Source organism: Typha angustifolia, chromosome 8, assembly GCF_048772165.1.
Source record: "Typha angustifolia cultivar Huaian chromosome 8, ASM4877216v1, whole genome shotgun sequence".
Lineage (NCBI taxonomy): Eukaryota > Viridiplantae > Streptophyta > Magnoliopsida > Poales > Typhaceae > Typha > Typha angustifolia.
The window spans coordinates 15,257,567-15,278,656 of record NC_133246.1 but is presented as its reverse complement, the minus strand read 5'-3'; the positions used below and the strand labels follow the sequence as shown (position 1 = coordinate 15,278,656).

General features: G+C 36.3%; 3 protein-coding genes and 1 non-coding gene across 4 annotated transcripts; 2 read left to right on the top strand and 2 right to left on the bottom strand.

Moving 5' to 3' along the window:
• Nucleotides 1-301: 301 nt before the first annotated feature.
• On the bottom strand, nt 302-4,199 carry LOC140765228 (uncharacterized). Its single transcript, XM_073104203.1, has 6 exons — nt 3,840-4,199; nt 3,454-3,546; nt 2,231-2,464; nt 1,951-2,053; nt 1,541-1,770; nt 302-1,195 (listed from the first exon to the last, which is right to left on the bottom strand). Exons 1-6 carry the CDS (start codon nt 4,151-4,153, stop codon nt 979-981), a joined length of 1,191 nt encoding a protein of 396 aa, XP_072960304.1. The 5' UTR covers nt 4,154-4,199; the 3' UTR covers nt 302-978.
• A 482-nt stretch (nt 4,200-4,681) lies between these two features.
• Nucleotides 4,682-4,754, top strand: TRNAA-AGC (transfer RNA alanine (anticodon AGC)). The gene has a single exon. It is a non-coding gene; the product is annotated as a tRNA-Ala (tRNA).
• Nucleotides 4,755-5,267: 513 nt separating this feature from the next.
• LOC140765141 (calcium/calmodulin-dependent serine/threonine-protein kinase 1-like) lies at nt 5,268-11,365 on the bottom strand. The gene is made up of 11 exons (XM_073104078.1): nt 10,353-11,365; nt 9,219-9,349; nt 8,733-8,774; nt 8,505-8,613; nt 8,206-8,284; nt 7,804-8,100; nt 7,610-7,722; nt 6,279-6,386; nt 6,135-6,197; nt 5,882-6,049; nt 5,268-5,774 (listed from the first exon to the last, which is right to left on the bottom strand). The coding sequence occupies exons 1-11, from the start codon at nt 10,842-10,844 to the stop codon at nt 5,637-5,639; spliced, it is 1,740 nt and encodes a 579-aa protein (XP_072960179.1). The 5' UTR covers nt 10,845-11,365; the 3' UTR covers nt 5,268-5,636.
• Nucleotides 11,366-15,286: 3,921 nt separating this feature from the next.
• Nucleotides 15,287-19,929, top strand: LOC140765258 (Holliday junction resolvase MOC1, chloroplastic-like). Its single transcript, XM_073104239.1, has 6 exons — nt 15,287-15,724; nt 16,426-16,531; nt 17,569-17,621; nt 17,951-18,082; nt 19,091-19,163; nt 19,499-19,929. The coding sequence occupies exons 1-6, from the start codon at nt 15,287-15,289 to the stop codon at nt 19,570-19,572; spliced, it is 876 nt and encodes a 291-aa protein (XP_072960340.1). The 3' UTR covers nt 19,573-19,929.
• Nucleotides 19,930-21,090: the final 1,161 nt, after the last annotated feature.

Sequence of the window (21,090 nt, the reverse complement as noted above, 5' to 3'; positions counted from 1 at the left end):
ATGAGTAATATATATTACCTATCACAATCTTGTCGGGTTATGAAAACTATAACTTTTCTCATTAGTTTTACATATGGATATAATTTTGTATTATCTCAATAAATATACTAAATTTCGTCTAACTTATTCCTCTTCATAATATTAGCCTAAAACTTTTCTTTTTCTTTTTGTTTGGTTGAGAAAACGAACATAGCTTAAACTTGCACGCATCTTTGTGATACACCTGGCCCAGATTAATAGATAGAAAAAGGAAGCATGTGGTACAGAGTGGCAATGTCCAAGAATAAGCGATCAAAGATCGAGACGTGACCCAGGATATCTTGTGGACCTTATCTGAATAGAAAGCAGTCTGCTTCACAGAACTCTTCTAGTTTGATGAGGAATAAATCTAAAAAGAAAAGCCTCTGAATTCAAACTGACTTGCTGATTTTGTTTTTGTTTTTGTTCTTGTTTTGCTCCTTTCTTAGTGTCCACAAATCGCAGCGAAAAGACTATTCGCCTCATCCTCTTCAGTTGGACATGTCAGGTAATTTTCCAATGAAGAAAACAGCAGATACAAGCTTGAGAAATCCTGAAAAGAACACACTTTTTTCTCTAATCGTTTCAAAATTTAGAATGGCATCTTGTAATACAAGAATACAACAATAATGCTGGCTGGCATGCTCTTCTGTGCATGATTCACCATGATTGTTTTGAACACGCACCAGTCTGCCCTTCTTTTTTTTCTTTTCTCTTACAAGCCATACATAAGCAACTTGCCTTTATAACGAAAGAATGAGTAATAACAGCAATCGCAAATGCACAGAGTTACTCAGCAATCCCAAATCCACATAGTTTGACTGTATGAGCCATCCGATTCCTTCAGTTGATTTGAAGCTTATATGCAGATTCAGATACTGCAAAGCCGCCTTCATGTTCTTCACAAGAATACTACACAAACCTCTGTAAATTCATGCCATGGATATAAAGCGTTCAGGTTCACTTCCCTTCATCAGTATAAACAGGAATTTTCCACATCTTTGTATTCTTCTTGGGATCATCAGTAAGGCCAAGATCAGTCTCATCTTCTTTAAATGTCTTCACAAAAGTTTTTGCGCCCAACATTATTAACCTTTCAACCATGAAAAGCTCATAATTGTTCTCGATCACTGGGTCTAATATACTACTGAAATTTGATGAGTACACCAATTTATACCTGAAGAACAGTAAACCATAAGAGACATAAGTTCCTTCAAAAATGTCAAAGGTAGAAAATTTTGCAATTCCATCAGCAATGGTTCCTAAAAAGAGAAGAAAAGAAAAAAAAAAAAGGAAGAGGACAAGAGAAAGGCATAATCCATCTATCTTCAATAAGAAAGAAGGAATCTTTATTGATCAGAGAAACCATAAAATGACCTCCAGTTGGCATACAGCCATATCTAAATTCACAGAATTTGCAAGTCAAAGTGAACCTAAATGAATGACCATTCATGAGAGCTATATATTTCAGCTGATGTTTTAATTAGCACCAACCATGAACTAAGTTTGATTGAAATCTTACCTGGCAGATAAAGGCGAAAAGAAGCCCGGTGTCCTCTCATTTGAAGCGATGAATAGAGTTCGTCCTGGTGGAATCCATTTTGCAATTCTCCGTTCAATGAATTGAGGGCGGGTATCTCTGTCAAGATGCGGATGAAGACTCCGGACAACTCCAAATCTATCTTTTCTAGTTTTAATCTTATCACCTCGTCGCACATGAATAGCATCATAGTCACCAAGTAACTCTTTAATCTGTATAGAGTATTTTGCTTTATTGTTAGTGAAGGTCAAATACCTGAAGACATATTACACAGAGGATGCTAATATATAAATAAACTTCAGGAGCCCTTGTCATACCTGTCCAGAAATTCTAAATATTTATGCAGGACGACTTACGGTTAAGAGAATAAAGAAACTCTGGAGAACCAATACCTTATTTGCTGCATCTCTCAATCTTCTTGCTGCCATCTTCGGTAGAAGAGAGTATGACAGCATAACAGAACTGCGATCTGTTCGATCCTTGCACTCCATAAACCTGAATTGTTATTATGATCAAGACCAACTAGAAGTTTCAAATATGAAATATCACATAGGAAAATTGAAAAAAAAATCCATTGTGACATTAAGAAAGACAAGAGAAATAAAGTGCAGCAGTTACTTTAAGATGGGTGAAATAAATAAGGTGCTCAAGAAATTTTTAGTCACATTTTACCATGCCAGAGGACTTGCAGTGCGATTTATCAACAAAACATTTGAGTACATGCTATTCTCTTTGAGATCAGTTCTGCCAACTCCTTCCACATGGGCAATTCCTCTCTTTCCTAGTTTCATACTTGTTAATAGTATCCGATGCCACACCTTCGAGTTATCCAAAATCACAGGAACTGTCTGTGAAAGGAGGTCTAGATCATACAAAGAGTCCATTGTGCAAGAATTAGCTTCCCATCTACCAAAAATATGAATGTTAACATTAGTTTCAACACTCAGAAAAAGGTGAAATATCATTAATCAATTTAACAATGATCTCCAAACATTCAAGATCCACACAACTAAGTCGTAGCAAATCTGAGATATTTCTTTAAACTAATATGATTTCAAGTTGAACACAGTTATGGCATGAACGAGTCAAGGGACAAATATTGGAAGACATACGAACTGCTCGACATAATGGATTAACGAACCTTCTCAGCATCAGAGATTTAGAATGACCATTCATGAATACTACTCGGTCAAGAAATTGAAATAGGATATATAGAAACTGTAAAAGAACTACAAAAACTTGGGTACAAAACACTATATTAGTGTAATTCAGCTACATAATTAAAAGAGCATCCTAAACAAGTAGGTACAATGATATTGCAGGTGCATATACAGTAGCTGACCAGTTAGCTTGTATTAATTTCATCAAAGCCTCCTCAAGTTGCTCTTTATCCTAACATGAAACCTAAGTATGCGAGTCAAAATCAAGTTTCAAACAGTTTAAACTACTTATCCATAATCCATTCAAAATACCTACTCATACATGGCCTACTAGACGATGCTACTCATGTAATAACAACCACATGTTCAGTCAGACTAACATGAACACATACAAATGAAGAGAAACTTCTGCATTTGAAAAAAACTGAAACAAATTGCATTGCAAAGCATATGTAATGCAACTAACCAGATGTTTTCTCTAGAATAGCACAAAAATCATGATCAGTTTTTCTGACTATTCTTATTAAAAATAAAGAGATGAGCTTATTAGATTAGTATAAAAGTGACCAACTTTAAATTGACGACAACGACCATAAATAAAAGTTTCAATATCATGCCAACTAATGAAAGGTTTCCCATGAAAAATAAACTCTCTTACAACAACAAGTAATAAAATAAGTTTCAGAAGACAACTAATTGTAACGACAACTACAGAATGTTGTTTAATGAGCAAACCTTTCCTCTAAACTTGCATTGCCAGCCTCGTGAAGGATTCCCTTCTTATTATGTATTGGGTTAAGGCACATCCGAGAAGGCATCACAAACACTCTGAGCACAAAAAAAGAAACCAAACAATAATCTTAAGCATTACCAAAATTCTGAATATCCTAACGTATTATAACTTAAAATTGTTATCCATGTAACTAATCACAGTAAAAATAATGGAACAACGCGTAATTAAATCGCATTAAAGAAAATAAAGAAAACTGTAGTCTGAGGAAAAATTACAAAGAAGATCTACAAAACCACCGGGTTTAACTACAATGTAAACAAAACGAAGTATGCAAAATCCCCCAAAAGAGGAGCTTTAACAGCAAAAAAAAAAAAAGAGATTTCCTTACCTCTTTAGATAGAGCGCTTCCTCGAGGGCGCAGCGAAGGCTGGACTCCTGATGCCCGAGCCCGGCGCACGAATCGCAATGCTTCCCGGGGCAGTCGACCTTGTCGCCCCAGTACAAGTATTTCCTCTCTAACACATTCGAGGCGTCCATCTCCGCCGATTTGATCCCTCCGGAGGTGGAAAACGAGAAATTCGAGGAGGGAATCGAGGAGGTGGAGAAGACCCAGAAGAGCACGAGGGCTGCGGCGGAGATGGCTAAGAGAAGGATCGGAGATCGAGGCTTTTGCTTGCTCCTCGTGATTCGAGGCATCGCCATGGGAGAGGAGAGGAGAGCAGGAGCAGCGAAAACAGAGATGCGCTTCTTTTCTCCTCTTCGCTTACTTTACGTATCACAGTCGTTTAAGTGGGCCGGGCCCATGTGGCCATGTGACATTTCTGATTGGGCTAAAAGGAGAGTACTGGATGGATCTAGTCTTCTGGATAACTCTCTCACCAACTCTTTTTTTTTTTTCTTTTTTTCTACATATGAGTGCTGCGAAATTAATATTAAGCCTTTTGGGGGAGACAAAAAGAATAATGTCTGAGAAGCAGGGCCAGTGTGTAAAAAATAATTAGCTTTTAAGTGATATCTAATAATAAATATACTCTGGGGAGTGTAAATACGAACACAACCTATTTATTAAATGAGTTAAAAAATTTTAAATATAAATATAATTTGTTTATTAAACAGGCTCTACACAGCTTATCGGGTGATACAAATTATTTAAATTATAAAAGAGTTTTTTCGAATTACAAGCGAATTTTTTGAAGCTCTATAAAGAAAATTTTGCCTTGCCTATCACACGGGGATGTAGCTCAGATGGTAGAGCGCTCGCTTAGCATGCGAGAGGTACGGGGATCGATACCCCGCATCTCCATACGTATCTTTTACTTGTTTTTATTTTCTCTTTGATTGTTCCATTGAGTCACTACTTTGACCTTTTAAAGTCCTTGAGTAAGTAACCTAGATAGTGGAAATTTTGGCTTGCTTATCACACTGGGCAAGCTTTTATTTTCTCTGGGCATTGTTACATTGAGTCACTACTTCACATTTTTAAGTCTTGAGTATGATCTCACTAGATGATGGGAATACCGAGTGGGGTCTTATTCAACACTGAAAAAGCTTTAATTAGTGTACAGATGAAGTCATCTAATTTGGAGTTTGTTTTCTCCAACTTATTTTCTAGTATACACATTGAGCCCTTAAATCATTAGAGTCCCATTTCAACTCCCTGGTCTCACCAAGACAATGGGATAGGATTCCCAAAGCCTGTTGCAATTGTGCCTATTCTACCAAATGCTCCCTTGCTGTATGTAGCAAGCTATCAGAAACCGAGCAGATAAATTGCAAGAGTAGGTTATCAGCAATTCCTTGACAAAGATTTCTCAACTGAAGCATAAGAAAAACTACAAGACTCGAAATTTCCTTCGTTTGCATGTAACAAGAGTATGATTTTATTAATATCTTGACAGTAGAGAAGGAAACCGTCGCAAACCGACATCGACTATCCTCATCTGTACATCCTTTGAACAGCTTCAGTACATCCATCCATCCGTGGAAGGAAATTAAGAAAAATCTGAAAAAGAAGAAGAAGATAACTTCGACCTTGTACCTACAATGACTAGATGATATTTGTTTTCACCACCTTCTAGTCTACCTTGAGTTCACAGGATCCCGAGATTGGCTTGCCTTGTTAATGCATTGCAATTCGCCCGTGAGAGTGGCAATATATATGTGCTAGATGAAAGATTTAATTCTGCTAGGCTTTTAGAGGTGGCCGTGAAGAAATGCCGTGTAGAAGTTTCACAAATCCATGGAAACTAAGTTTTCCATCAGAATGTCTTATCCACTCTTGGAGAACAACATGAACAGGGACACAAAGGCTAAGCCCAAATTCCTGGTAGAGACAAACTATTAGTACATAGTAAGAGCAAACGACTAAACAAAAAAAAAGTGACTAATAGATTAATTTTGCAATTCGAAAGAAGTTTGAGCAAATCATACTGATGCAAGCTCCTCAATTGTTATAGGGCGGTTGCCGTCTTTCTCAAAGATTTCAAAAGCAGAACGAGCATGCCGCTCCCAGTTGTCCCATCCTTCCATCTGATATACACTTATAGTTGAAGCAGCAAATTCTTCGAAGTCTAACTTCCTATACTGGAGAGAGCTCACCTAACATCATGAGGGAAGAAATGACTACTTTTTATCTTGTCAGGATGTATATCTCAAAGTCATAATGTATTATGATGAAGCATACCATGTTAACAAAATCAAGAACCTTCGAATCCTTCATTGCCTCAGTCGAGTCTTTCAGCAAAGCCTGTTGATGCCAACTTTATTAGTTGGACATGGAACAAAAAGAGGAATATAAAAGACGGGACCATGCAAATAATTTACTAACCGCCTTCAAGTTCTGTAAGGAGATGTAGCCATTCTTGTTTGGTGCAAACAAAGCAAACTGACCCCGCAGATAGAAGCATTGACTGGGCGTCAAAGTCTTCGCAAGGGCCTGCAAAATTAACATTATATGAATCCAAATCAGTTGCTTTATCCCATATGCTGACCAGTATATTCAAGTTATGAAATGCCTAGATGTATATATATTTAGTTTACTTGGAGTTGTCTTTATCTTACTTTTTCACTGGAAAAAAAAAACTAATTTCTTTGGTTCTTGACAGGTATAACCAACAAAAACACTAAAGGGTGCTACTAGGAATGCCTGCTATTTTTTTGTCATGGTAACACGGAATCAAAAACCTCTAGGAATGAGGGTTTCAGATGAGAAACATCTTCCCCTCAAACCCACACTAGCAGATGTCATCTTAATTCCCTTTTCTATAGCCCAATATAACCATCAAGCTTTTTTCCAACTATTGGTTTCATCTGTTATTAGGAGACAAAATTAAATTTTCCCTTACACAATAATTTGAGTTTCCATCTGTAATGTCACTCAACCAAACTTCAAAAGTGCATGCTTACTGTCCAGTCTTAGTGATGACATCAACCATGTTTACTGTCCAGTATATGGAACAAATTTCATTAGATTCCACGGCAGCTGGTAATGATGATTTAAAGCATATATATGTTTTCACTGAGGACAAAACACATATGTTCATCATACAATGTTATACTGTAAGGTCCGACTGTCACTAGTTTATATAGCACATAATCTGAGAAATTGAATGGGCTATTCATTGATCTGTAACAGCAGAGAACATGATAAAATTCCTGACCTTTTTATCATTTTAACTAAATGAAGAAAATTGGAAAAGCTTTTTTGTCCAAAGTAAAGCTTCACAAGCTCTAAGCATCAGTGGTAATAATATCAACCCTTAAATAGAGCCAGATTATCAGCCAAGAATAACTTCCTCATGCATGAGCAAGTTAATTAGAGGTTACACCAGTTGTACTTCATGTAGTAGTGCAATTCTAGCATAGACAATGCTTCCTTGGAACTAAAGCACAATTTCTAATTTTTAAAGCATACACTACGACAAACTTCAAGCATGTTGAAGTTTTCTTCCTTGAGTAAATTACAGACTTGCGGTTGGGCATGGAACCTATAGAAGCAATACTTGTATTTAACAAAATCATGTGAAATATGTACCTACATAAAAACTGACCTAGAATGATTAGGGTGATTGCAAACATGTGAAACTGTAAAAGGACTAAACTATCCAACTATAATAATGAGAAATATTAATTTATTGATTCTATAAAGAATCAGCATACCCTCAAGGCTGATTTTCTTAGAGAAGATGAACAAATATAAGCTCTTATAAGCTTATAAACTATCATATCCAACGGAACCTTGACTTCTTGAGAACCGCAAATCCAAGGATGACCTGTGTTAAGAAAAATCAGATTTCACTTAATAACAATTTAGACAATAGACTGAACTATGGCAAAGCAACAAGGAAACATACTTAGAGCCTGAGAAGCAGTTATTCTCTTGCGATAATCCTTATTAAGAAGCTGCTTAACAAAATCTTTAGCCTCAGCAGATAGAGAAGGCCATGGAGCTTCCTCAAAACTTGGTTCTGCCTTTAGAACAGCTCGAAATATACCGGATTCTGTACGAGCCCAGAAAGGGCGGCTTCCACAGAGCAAAATATATGTAATTACACCTATGCTCCACATATCTGCCTCAGTTCCATAAGATCTATGAAGAACTTCAGGAGCAACATAATATGCACTTCCTACAATGTCGTTCAGTCTTTCATCTGCTAAATTCAAGTGAAGATACATGACATACAAGGAGGTTAGTCAAATAAAAATAATGACAGGACAAAGAATGAGCTTGCTGAGAAAGACTTTGTTAGACTAACCTGGCTTTACAAAGTCAGACAAGCCAAAATCTATGGCCTTCAAGGTAGATTTCTCATCCTTTGACGTAAAAAGAAAATTCTGAGCCACAAAATGATAAGCTCTGATTATTAAACAAGAAATTTTTTAGTAAAGACCAATGCCAGGTGGAAGAGCATGTGTGGTGGAGGGAAGGAAGACATGTATAGAGAGAGTGCACTTGGAATGTATAGATGAACTCTGTCAAATTTTACTTCGGAAAGAAGTTTGAATCAGATGAATTATACAATATTCACATTTTTCAGTTTGACGAAGCTACTACCTCGGGCTTAAGATCTCTGTGGACAACACCTTGAAGATGACAGAAAGCTACGACGCTCAAAATCTGAACCATGACAGCCTTTGCATCTTCTTCTGAGTACTTCCCGCCTCTATAAATTATGGGAGTGATTTAATCATTAGGGGGATGATCAAGTGTTGAACAGAAAGATAGTGGTCTTGCACAGAAACTGGAAATATATTTAACATATTACAAGACATTTGAAGATACCTTGCCAGTATCCTGTCCAACAATTCACCACCTTCGCATAATCTGAGAGAATGACATTATAACTATAAGCAGCGATGCAGTTAATAAACAACTGACACTTAAATATTAGAAGCAACGAAAGCATGTTATGCAAATTAATCTAGAAAGTTCACAGAGGACTGGGTGATTTCATGTTTAGAAAGTGATAAAAAAAATTCCCACTTTTACCTACTTCTTTATCAAGTTAAGCTGCATCCTACTCCAACTTTCACAAATGAGGGACATTTTAGCATTTCATAGAATACCAGCAAATTTTTTGTTAGTATTACTATAACTATGAAAAATAACTAGTTATTTTAACCACTACCTTCATCCAGCAGAGAATTTCAGTTAGAGAATGTTCAAAATTCCAAACTGAATGATAGCCTATATGTTGTCATGTAGATGCCACATGACCATACATGAATCAACATTATGAGAAGAAAAAGGAATGCAATATGAACTTACTCCATAACTATATATACATTGTCTTCATCCTCATAAGCATCATAAAACTGCACTAAATTCTTGTGTCCAGTCAGAGAACTCAATATTCTCACTTCTCTTCTCACATCTTCAATAGCAATAGCTGTTGTCATCTGCAATAGTAATTCATTTTCATGAGATGATATCCATGGCATTGGCATTTTTAGATCGATATGCTCTACTAAGTGAATAGTTGGTACAGCAAATAAAAGCAAAATGCAAGAAGATTTTACTTCTGCTATATTTTTGTTATATACAGAACCAAAATAATGGAAGATGAAAGATAACGGAAAGATTTATGTGCAGCAATCACATCTACCAAATACTTTTTATCCTGTGATGATGAAAACTAAGAAGGCACCACGAATAATCACATAACTATACTAGAACATCCCATGGAAGATTAATAAATAAGACTACCAGAATGATCTGGATGCACTTAACAGTGTCAGGTAATAACTCGAGAGTCCAATTATGACCAGTGCAACATGAAAATACTGTCCCCATGTAACCTTAATTTAGGAAAATTGGATTGATAATTGCCAGTAGCTGCATGGATCATATGTGATGGGGTTACTATGTCACTATTAAGAAGGAGCGGTGATATCATAATAAGTTGGACTTCGCTATAAATCCTCCAAGAATCCAGCAAGTTAACATGATAGATAACAAGTAACTATATCAAGCAAACATCAGATAAATGAGAAAAAGAAAAGCTCTGCGCAAGGCAGCAGAACCTATAGCAAGCCAAATAAGCTAAACAAGGCAACGCAAATAAATGCAGAAGAAGAGCTAAGACTGAAGGAAATCAATAATTGATGAAACTTTTTTCGTGAGAACCAAATTCAAGCCTAAGCGACATCATTGTAAAGCATGGAAACAGACTGCAAGTGATAACTAATGAGTTACAGATCTACATAAGGGAATAATTATTTCCGCAGATTATGGAAAAGTTTTCCCAAATTAAATCACAAAAAATATTAGCATGACCCAGAAAAAACGAAATGACAAGTTGCATTCTTCTAGAAAAGGGAAAAGGTAAGCATCAAGTAGAGGTAGTAAACACAGATCTTCCCCATCTGACATTGAAGCATTAAAAAGGGGGAAAAATCCAACCTTTGATTTTGGAATGACCTTGACTGCCACCTCGTCGCCCTTCAATTCTCCTTTCTTGGCCTTCGCACGGCAAGTATAACCGAAGTGGCCGCGCCCAAGCTCCTCGCCAAGCTCATACCTTGAAAAGAACTGCTTTGAGAACCCAAAGCTTTTATCCAGAGCCAACTCAACCTCGCTTCCTTCAGGGATCGAGGCCTCGTTCGGTTTCACCGACCCGTGCCTCCGGGCGAGCAAAGCCTTAATGTGCTTCGCCGGCGAAGGCGGAGGGAACGGCCGCTTGAAGAATCGTAGCGGCGTTGAGTTCACGCTGGAATTGGCCGGCGAGCTCTTGTAAGAGCCAAAGAGGGGGCTTGGGACGTAGAAGGGAAACTTTGGTTGTTTTGGGGTCTCTGGTTTTGGTAGGGGCTCCTCAATTTGCTCAATTTGGGGGATTGCATGATCTTCTTCAGCAATTTCAGGGCTTTGGATTTGCTTCCCATGGCAGAGACCCATGGAAACCAAAACCCAGCAAGGGGTATGGTTTCAAAATTTCTGCAACCAAAAAAGAATTCTTGGGTGACCCAGGAAGAGCAGCACACCGAGATGCATCAACCAAAGGGAGAGGAATAGTACCCAACTCAAAATATCAAATTTTGATGGGAACTGGAGACGAAAAGACCCCAAAAAGGAAATAAAAATCCCAACTTCGAAGAAGAGGTAGGGGAAAAGGAAGAAATTTTCCAGGGAGGAGACGACGCCAGGAGGTGATGAGGAGGAAAAGGGAAGAATCTAACGAATTCAGCGAAACCCAAATGGAGGGAGTGGGAAGCGCATCTGTCCCAAAGCGGAAGATGCTCAACAAAGAGGAAAGAATGATAGGAAAGAGAGCAAGAAAGGAAGCAAAGGAATCCCCTTTCTTTTGCTTTTTATCTCTTCTTTGTGGGGAAGTTTAGGGGGAGGTTGGCATTTGTTCCATGTCATTAGAGGAGGGAAAACCATATCTAATGCTGGGAGTTTGTGATGATGTCTCACTCACAGCCTGTCCTCTTAGCTCCCCAAGAATTAAAAAGTTTTGTTGCACTTTGCTTGCTTGTGCTTGAGCACAAATGGAAGTTGACTTGGCTTTTACAATTGACACCTTAAACTTTGTCATTAATCCATCTTTATGATCACCTTAAATAAGGAACTAGTCTGCACTCTTTTATTACTTGGTCATCCAAAAGGAGTGGTTTCCTCCACTACTGCATCAACTCTCCATGTGAGGAGAGTAAAGAGCCTGCAACTGCAACCACTGCTGCTTAATACGCCAATGTGGAGTCTCAATCAGGGTCATTTTATGGGTAAAGTCCAATCATCATGTATTCCTCCTTTGCCCACCAAGCCATTAACCTTCGGGTAGTTGGGTGTTGAGGCAGCCCAAAACTTAAATAAATGACCTCTTGCTCCGTATGTCCATGCTTAAAATCTTCTGATATAATTAAAAATTAAAATCCAATTAACTTCTAGTCAAACTAGAGCAAATTCCAAAAAGAAAAACAATCTGAAGCTTAACCAAAAGAAGGAAGACTAATAAGATATTAAGATTGCACAACCACAGTACTGGATAAAGAGACTGAAACTTGTGCAGTCGGTGCATTAATCCTTGATTACTATTCATGAATTAAAAGTCCTCTAGTATAAGAAATAAACAAATTTAGTACCTTCTAATCAACCAGGAGTTACTGAGATGAAGACTTAACTAGATTGCACAACCGTAGTCCTAGCTAAGGACTAGTGCTACTTGTGCAGTTGTGCTCCTTGTAAGTGGATGGCATTGGCACTGTTGGAGTACCCACTACTAGTTAATTGCTCTATGTGTCTTGAACCAGACATTCAGTGCAGAATGTGTGCAGAAGTATTCTGGATCATGTGTACGTACTGCTTAGTATCCTAAAGGATAACTGTCACATTATTCATCTGTTCATGGATCTCCCACTCTCTCATTAAAAAGAACCAGAAATCAGAAGAAGGTGGTCATGTCATTGTTACCATTATTATTATTATTGAAGTCTTTAGAGAGAGAGAGAGAGAGAGAGAGAGAGAGAGAGATTTGATTTCAAACTAGGTTACCAACTTGAGGAAGGAGGGGAATTTTCTTGGGTAACTGAACAATTGCAGAAGATAGTGCTTGTTGATTGGTGGCATTGGGCAATGTGGCCTTTAAGCAGGTAATAAGATAATATCATTCAACATGAGCCAAATGCATAGGCTTTCCTCCAGGTCTAGGAAGCCATGAATTATTTGGAATATGTCAGCCTGGTATACATAAACAAATGCCAATTAAGAGTTTAGCATCATAGGGAAAAGGAGAAACAAGAGATTGGTGTAACACTAGGAATTCTCTAGGGAACAAAGCCGATAAAGGAAGCAACCACCCAAAAATTAAAAAAAACTAAAGCAATTGGGTCAAATTTAAAAGGGAAGTGTGTGGGAACATGGAGTAACATGGAGTAGAGGAACTTTGATGCCATTGCAAGCCACCACCCTTCATTAATTTTTTTTCTTAATCCTTCATTGCTTCTTTATGCCTCTAACCTATCACCAGTGACAATTTTAGGTCAGAAATTCTCACTCCAATTCTACTCTCCGCTACTTGTCATGGATATTTCTTCCAACATTTGTCATGGCAAGTAGAGATGGCTCACCAGTCATCGGTCTTAACTCTCTCAAATCGGGCTCCATTGCTAGCGCCAAATTTGGAGCTAACTACAAAGAATCCCACCAAAAAAATGGAGCCGGACTCCATTTTTCTTTAAGGTTTTTAAAATTATAGATTTGCTAAATAAGTATTGCATTCAATAATTTTAATTTCTTCTATATCATTTATTAAATAATCTAATTAGTTAAACTGAATATATAATTAATTTTATTAATTAATTTTTAATAAAAATAGTACCGTTGGAAAGGTCTCATTAAGACCTTTCAAATGAGTCTAATATTAAATTTAAGTTTTTTTATTATTTATAAAATTAATGTGTCCTAAAATATAATTACTCAAAATTATTTTCCAATGTAAATATTAATTATTAAAATACATCAAATATGAAATACATCAAACATAAAAATACATCAAATAAAAATTACATTAGAAATTATATTCATTCATTCCTGTGCCTTTGTCATAAATATTTAATCAGTGCATTTCGAAGCTCAAAATAAGCCTATCTATCTTGGATATTTTAATGTCGAGCAAGGGATCATTGTTCAATCAGCACCATACGTGTTCAATCAGTAATATTTTTAGTTAATGACACGTAATGCTTATTTCAATGTTTATTTCGTGTAATATAATTTCGATATGTTTAATTAAAAATTTAGTAATTTAAAATTATTTCTGAAACTATTGGATATTAGTCTTATTTTAAAGATCTCAATGAGAGTATCATATATTTTTTTATTAAAAAATAATAACACTAAGATGACATATTAAGTAATTTAAAATAAATAATATAAATATATATTACTTAAACAAATATAGAGTGTACCGGACTCTTGGCTCTATATGAGCATTGGTTGGAGATGCTCTAAATGACAGTACCTTCAAAAATGCTAGGCCATGTTGGTTTGTTTCAGAGAAAGAACAAATTTTGTCTTGCTTTTTAGCTAAGGGGATTTATCATTTGTACATCCTAGGCCATTAATGCAAGTAAGATGTCATGTCACATGCCCAATGCTTGCTTGGATTGTTATCCAAATCCATCCTTTGGGACATAGAGGTGTACTCTAACTATGAATATAGGTTTTGGTAACAGTAATATCAGATATCAATGAGTGATCACAACTCTTCCCTGTTCTCATTCTCTCAACTCATATATATATATTATATATATATATTAGTAACTTTGACCATTTTCATAGAATGCCATTTACATTAGACAATTGAGTTATTAGTAAGTTCTTAAACAGTTGCCACTCAACTTATATAAAAGAGCTTCTTGACCCACTTGTGCCATTAAAAAATTACATGAGAGTATTTTCTTGGTAGCTCAATGTGTATCTTATATCTTTTTGGCTTCATGTGGATTATTAATCATTGTATTGTCTATCGATTCCTCACTTGATGCTTGGAATTATTGTTCAGCCTTAACAAAGTGCAGATAAAAGAATGCAAAGGGCAGTCTGTACCTCCTCAAATCAAGGAAGTTGTCATATGACTTTAACTTTTACTTTTGCTTTTGGGCCAGTAAATTTTCTCATCCTTTCAGTTCACTTACTTTTGCTTCACTTTTGACCCTAGTTTTGATCATTTTTATACTTGAACTTTAGGTAAACTATTAGATTGGGAAGGATTGCATCACTTTCATTAACCCACTAATCTTTCTGATGAGTTATGATGTATGCCAACTTTTGATAAGTACATTCCCTATTAAGCTTGATCATGTTTCCTATGTGGAGTTGCAGATCAAAAGAGTAGTTCTTTGCCACACTTCATTTAGCTAGAGAAGATCTTCCATTATTAGGTAGGAAAGAGACATCATAGAATTCTATCCAGGATCTACAGGAGGAAGGAAATATAATATTTTTCTAGGTCCAAAGTTGAGGGAAATGTGAAGAGGAAATCAACTGGGAATATTCAAATGCCAAACTAATTTGTTCCAGGAGAAACTTAACCAATCTTCAAAGAGATCAAATTAGAGGTCCAGCACCAGCACTGTAGTCCAATGGTCAGTAAGAATTTCTCATAGACATTGAGATGGATATTTTAGTAAATATCATACAAGGTGCTATATATATATATATATATATATATATATGTATGATTTAGATTGTGCCTCATCTATTGGGCCCAAGAAAGAGTATGTTTGCAAAAATGGCCCAAAAGTTTCCATTTTGCAGTACGGCCCAAAAATTTGAGGAAAATTTTGAACTCGTAGACAAAATAAGTAGAGAAGTGCCTCCAATCTTGTGTCACTCTAATGGCCACCATCCACAGCGGGGGAAACGCTCTCTCCCGCCCATCTCCCCTTCTTATGAACTCTCTCTCCTCCGCCTTCCGATCCAAAATCCGCTTCGATCCCACCAAGCTCTATTTCTTCCTTTCTCCTTCCGCCCACCCGAAAGCTACCCACACCTCGGTTCACTGTGGTAAGACTGCCGCCGCGGTTAATGGAGCCACGAAGGTTAGGGTTAGGGGTAAGGTTTCTGAGTCCCAGCTCAAGGAGGACTGGCTCGGTTCCCTCTCTTTCCCCTTTCCCGAGAAAGAACGGCCACCTCCGCCGCCGCCGACCACCATGACGCCGGAAGAGGGGGACGGAGGTGACGATTCGGGCTCCGGATGGGTGATCGGAGTCGACCCGGATGTTAAAGGAGCGTTGGCTTTGTTGAAAAATGAGGCCTTTGGGTGTTCTGCTCAGGTAAATATCGAGGCTTGGGTTATTTGTATTAATTGTGGTGTGGTATGAATGGTGTTGCTTCTTGGTTTTGTTTCCGTTTTCTTCTTGGGTGAAGAAAGTAGACATATTGGCAATGTTTTGCTATATAAGCTTTCATCTTTAGCATTTTTCAAATTTGAACTCTTCCATGTTGTATGATCGAGTTGTTGGTACCTTTAAGCAACTGTTGGATGCAAATGAGTGACAATATAAGTTGATTGTTTTTTTTTAACAACTTGATCGAAAGATCCATTGTACTTTAATTATAATTGAGCGGTTGATTTGAAGTCAGGGAAAAAGGAAAAATGGGTGGACATTCTGGGTCCTTTAAAGAGGCTTCTAAAGAAGAATAGAACGGCTTCTTTATAGCTACATCTGTTAGCATGAATATAATTATGACAATGCTTCACTCTATATGTTTGCATTAAAGAATTTCTTTTTGAACTGCGTTAGTTCCTTAATAACTTGATACTAACCATGTGACATTAACTTATTTGATTGATGCCCACATGGATTATGATTACTGCAACACCTACTATAGTTTGTTTCTTAAAATTATTTTACATGAAGTTATTTGTGCTTCACAGATGGCAGTGTTTTTTTTTTCTATCAAGGATTCGACCTTTTAGTAATTATAGACCATTTTTTTCTTATAGTTTTATATATACAAATTGATGTTGTAGGTGTTCGACACACCCCACTTACAAGTATTGGTTGGAAAAAGGGTTCGAAGACGCCTAGATGTGAGGTCCATCATTCAGTTGCTTCGTAGTATTGGTGCACCACTTGGTACGAGGAAGAAATGCTATTATAAATGAAGGTTTTATCTATTCCAAGATTTATGTTGAGAGCTCTATCTCGCCTTATGTTTATGGTGGTTCCTTCTGTTTAGAGAACTTAGACTGGCCATGCTTTTATTTTGAGCATTCCTTCCCTTATTCAAGCTATTTCTTTTGGCCAAGGCTGCTATTTAGTGCAGCTAGAATTTGTTCATCAAGAAAATATTGTTCCATCATTTTAGTGCAAGTTAATAATGGAGGAAGCCTTGTTATGCTATTCACTGGAGGCTTTCATGTAACTTTCAATTTGCTAATTTCTGACACTATAACAAGTCTGTTAGTTTTTTTTATGAGATGAGCAGCATATTCAACCACTTTAATATCCTTATCTTTTAGAGAGTAAATAAGAACAAGATTGTGTTAAGCACTATCTAGGCATTTAGGTGGGCCTATGCAGGTGCTGAATTTGGCTGGAAGATGTAGATGCTAGCCAACTATTTGGTTAACATGGACCTAGAGGTATGGTCACTATAAGCTTAGGTCCTTTTCTTATACAACATTTTCTTGTTCTCCGGCTCTGTACGAGCATGGCAGATGCTGCTTGACATGTACATTCTGATATCAAAGCAACATAATAATGCTTGTTGAATCCCTTCTTCCAAACATGCCAGAGGAGTTAGATATTTCCATGGAAAAATTTCCCATTGTTCATGAGTACTCTTCCTTTCTCTCATAGTTATGTATCTCCAGTAAGCATACTATGGTCTCATATTTCAGATACTTTTGGCAAGTAATTAACTATCATTTTCTTTGCACGGTTGCTATTATGGCATTACATATCCTGTATATCTTATCTTAATTTAAGCATATCTGTGCGTAGCTGCAATTTCCAGTACATATTTTGTCGAATGGCATTACAGTTGTTTTCTTTGGTTCTCTAGAGATTATAACAGGTCTTCTCTTCTTAAATAAGATGTCTTCTTTAAGTCTTTAACAGCATGTAGTGGATTTATTTGCAGCTAATTAACCATCTTTTTTTTCTTCCAGGAACCAGAGCATATATTGAGCAGTCAATCCCTTTCCCACAAGATGGGAAACAGGTTATTTGTTCAACTTCTCGATAAATATATAAGCATCTTCAGGATCCATATAGCTGACCTCAAGTAGTTGAGACGCAAGACTTGGTTTTCATTATCGTTGTTGTTTTTAGTGTTGCCTTCCCTCATTGACTGTCAAAATTTTGCATTATTATAGTAGTATGGTCTCAATTTTTTTTACAAAATGAGGCGGTTAGATCATGCGTAACAGGAGATGAGTTATAAACTTATAGATAAGACAATTGTTGTTATAAATAGTGCATGTATTTTCATTTTTTCTAGTAGTACTTCAACCTAGAAATATCATTTTGGTTCTTACTTTCTGACTGAAGGGCTGGTGGAGTGGAGGCTTTACATATGGATTGTGGATTGGCATTCTAGTTGCATCTGGTTTCTCAGTTGTGCCTGTGCCATCTAACTTATGGAAGAATCACTTTGAACTCTCTCGGAGTTCCTCGAGTAAGGTTGGTCTGACCTTTTCTATTTATGTAGTTAGTTTGTTTTGATATTCAGCATGTTATTGAAAGCATGCTGTAGTTTTAAACTTTTAATAAAGAAGTGCGTTTATGATTTTTCAATGTTCCATGCTAAGAGATTTGTCTACATGCTTATGGAAGTAGATATTGGATCAAAGAACTGCTACTGTCACCTTTTTTTTTTTGCTAATTGCTTTAGTTGTACTCCTTAAGGGCAAAGAACAGATGATTTTTAATTATTTAAGTTTACAAAAGAAGACATATAAATATTGAGGAAAACTTTAATCAAAGCATCTTCTTAGTTCTGTCGGTTAATTTTATTGCCCTAGAATACTATGATTATGCAGTTTGAGAATGTATGTACATTCACACACATGCGCACGTGCTTATACTCACAGATAGATATATGTTGATATATACTTTTATATAATTGTTGGTTTCAAGCAGAAGTCATTTTCTATTGTTCAGCTTTCTTTAAAGAGACATGGTACCTATATATAGTTGTGGGTCTTAAAAAAAAACTCTTATTCTATTAGTCAGCTATTTTTTTAAATTTCTAGTACAATAGAAACTTGCAGAGGTCTTCATGTTTTTATCACTCCTGGAGTTACAATATATGCAATTGTTAGCTGGAATTCTAGATTGATGTTTTCTTAATGGGCCTGCTTATAAGATGATGTCAAATTTGAATTATCAGATAACGTACACAATAGCATCTACAATCACCTTAATTTCCTGAGATTTGAATTTGCAGTATAATCTCTATCAAAGAGTCCACTTATTCTGTAAGTCATTATAAAACTGCAAAACTATGTACTTTTGACTCCTGAATATAATATATCCTTTTCAACTTCCTTATAAGAAGGTTTGGGATATAATTAACTGTTCTGGGGATGCACTCTTCTTGCCTCGAATCCCTGCCTGCTGATATCTATGAGGCATTTATGTTAATTTGCTGATTACTGGCATTTATCTTACTCTGCTAAATACTGGCAGGACGATAGCAGAAAAGCTGCTTCCATCTTGTTTCCAGACTTGGTATCTTCATTAAAGAGGAAGAAAGATCATGGTATATACTTCATGCACTCCCTACAGGAGCCTAATGTAATTTAAATTACCTCTGATGTTTTTACACTACAGATTAGTATTGAATAGTTCATCCGCCATCAGAGATCCATTTTTATTTATTTGATTTTGCGCATTATGTTATCAGCTATTTACTTCCATCTCCGTTTTTAGCTACCGATCAGTCTTTTCATATGTTCATTGATTAGTCATCTATATTATGGTGAAAAACTGTTAGCAGCTAGCTGTTCAATAAATAGTTGGGACTTAAAATTTTTGTCATAATTAGATCAAATATTTTTACTTATCAACAATGATTCTGTCTTTCTTCTGCTCCAGGGCGAGCTGAAGCTCTTCTTATTGCTGCCTTTGGGAAGGGGATTTCGCTACAATCTGAACCAGGTCCTATGTAAGGTCTGCAAGGGCAAAGGCATGCTACTTGGGGTGCACTCAACTGCTTTCATAATTGGGATTGTTCGCCTTTTTCCTCGATAGTGGCCTTCAATTTGTCTAGTTTACAACTTCTAAGATATAACAACCAAGAAATTCGTAGAGCGATACGAGTAGTTTTGCTCATTGTTCTTCTAGTATATTTATGATGCATTAACGTTTCCTCCTATCTTATGGGGAAACGTCTTCATTCATGCACGTACATCTAGCTGTTTCCCTTTTATTGCAGCATCAAGTGACTAGTTCAGTTGTGGTCCATTTTCACTGGTGTTGCCATCATATCAGCAGTTTGTAGAAAATTGTAGGTATTTCTACTTGTATGAGGAGTGTTTGCCTGTGTTTATTCTTAGGGATTTCTTTATTTTCCTTTTCCTTTCTTAATTCGGTGAATGAAGTATTACGAACTTAATACAACTGCTAAGATCATATACACCTTACGTAATAAGTGCCATGAGGGGCAATTTGCAATTTGTTTAAGTTCCAACCTTATTGACTCTTTAACATATATATATATTTGCACATAGACGAAGGAAATATCCTTTCATTTTAAGCCAACCAACAGGTTACAGGAGTCTATGTCTATATAATTAATTTCTTACACCTTGGCCTACAGGAAATTAATCCTATTCAGAGGAAAATACAAAAAATAAAGAGTAAATTATGTCTTATTTATTTATTTATTTATTTGTGAATTTAAGATTCTATAAATTATAGGCTGAATGATGAATTCAACTCCTTATATTTAAGTTGGACAACTCTAGTCACATTACACTCGATATAATCATCCTTATTGCTTATTACATTAAGATGGTGTTAACATAAAACATTAAATAACTATTTATCCTTAATTTTTCTTTCTCTCTTTCTTTCCTCTAAAATAATAGATCTCTTTAAGGTTTAAACTTGATTACATTACACTTATTCCAATATAAAAATCCAATGTGTTAATGAGGTTTTCTATAGTTAAAAAAGTTGATGTGATTTGAAAAAATAAATAAAGAAAACTTTTATGAAAATGGGCATGCAATAGGCAATAGCTGGCGTAATTATTCGTACTCGTATTTGAAACTAAAAGAAAGAGTAGGTTATATGAAAGGGAAAAGCTATAGTATTAACTATTGGGAAGTCAAAATGGACGACATATAAAGAAAGGCTGGCTACCACAGCATCAATGCTAAAACCATTACACTAGTAGTGAGTACCACCTGCAACAAAAGCTCAATTAATGCAAAGTCAAGCAGACAACAGACAATCCAAGACAAGCAAACTAGAGAATCGAGCCTTCACCTTTTTCTTGAGAGGTAGTAATTTCTAGGCACGATCTAGTCCTTTCTTTCTTTCTTCAAGAACTCAACTCTACTGATAGTTCTTCAATGTATCTTTTACTGGAAGCAGACTTAGATCTTACTGATCATTTGTTTTTCCCATATATCTAATAAGAAAGAAAGAAAGAAGAACATAGATGAAACAGAAAGAAGATG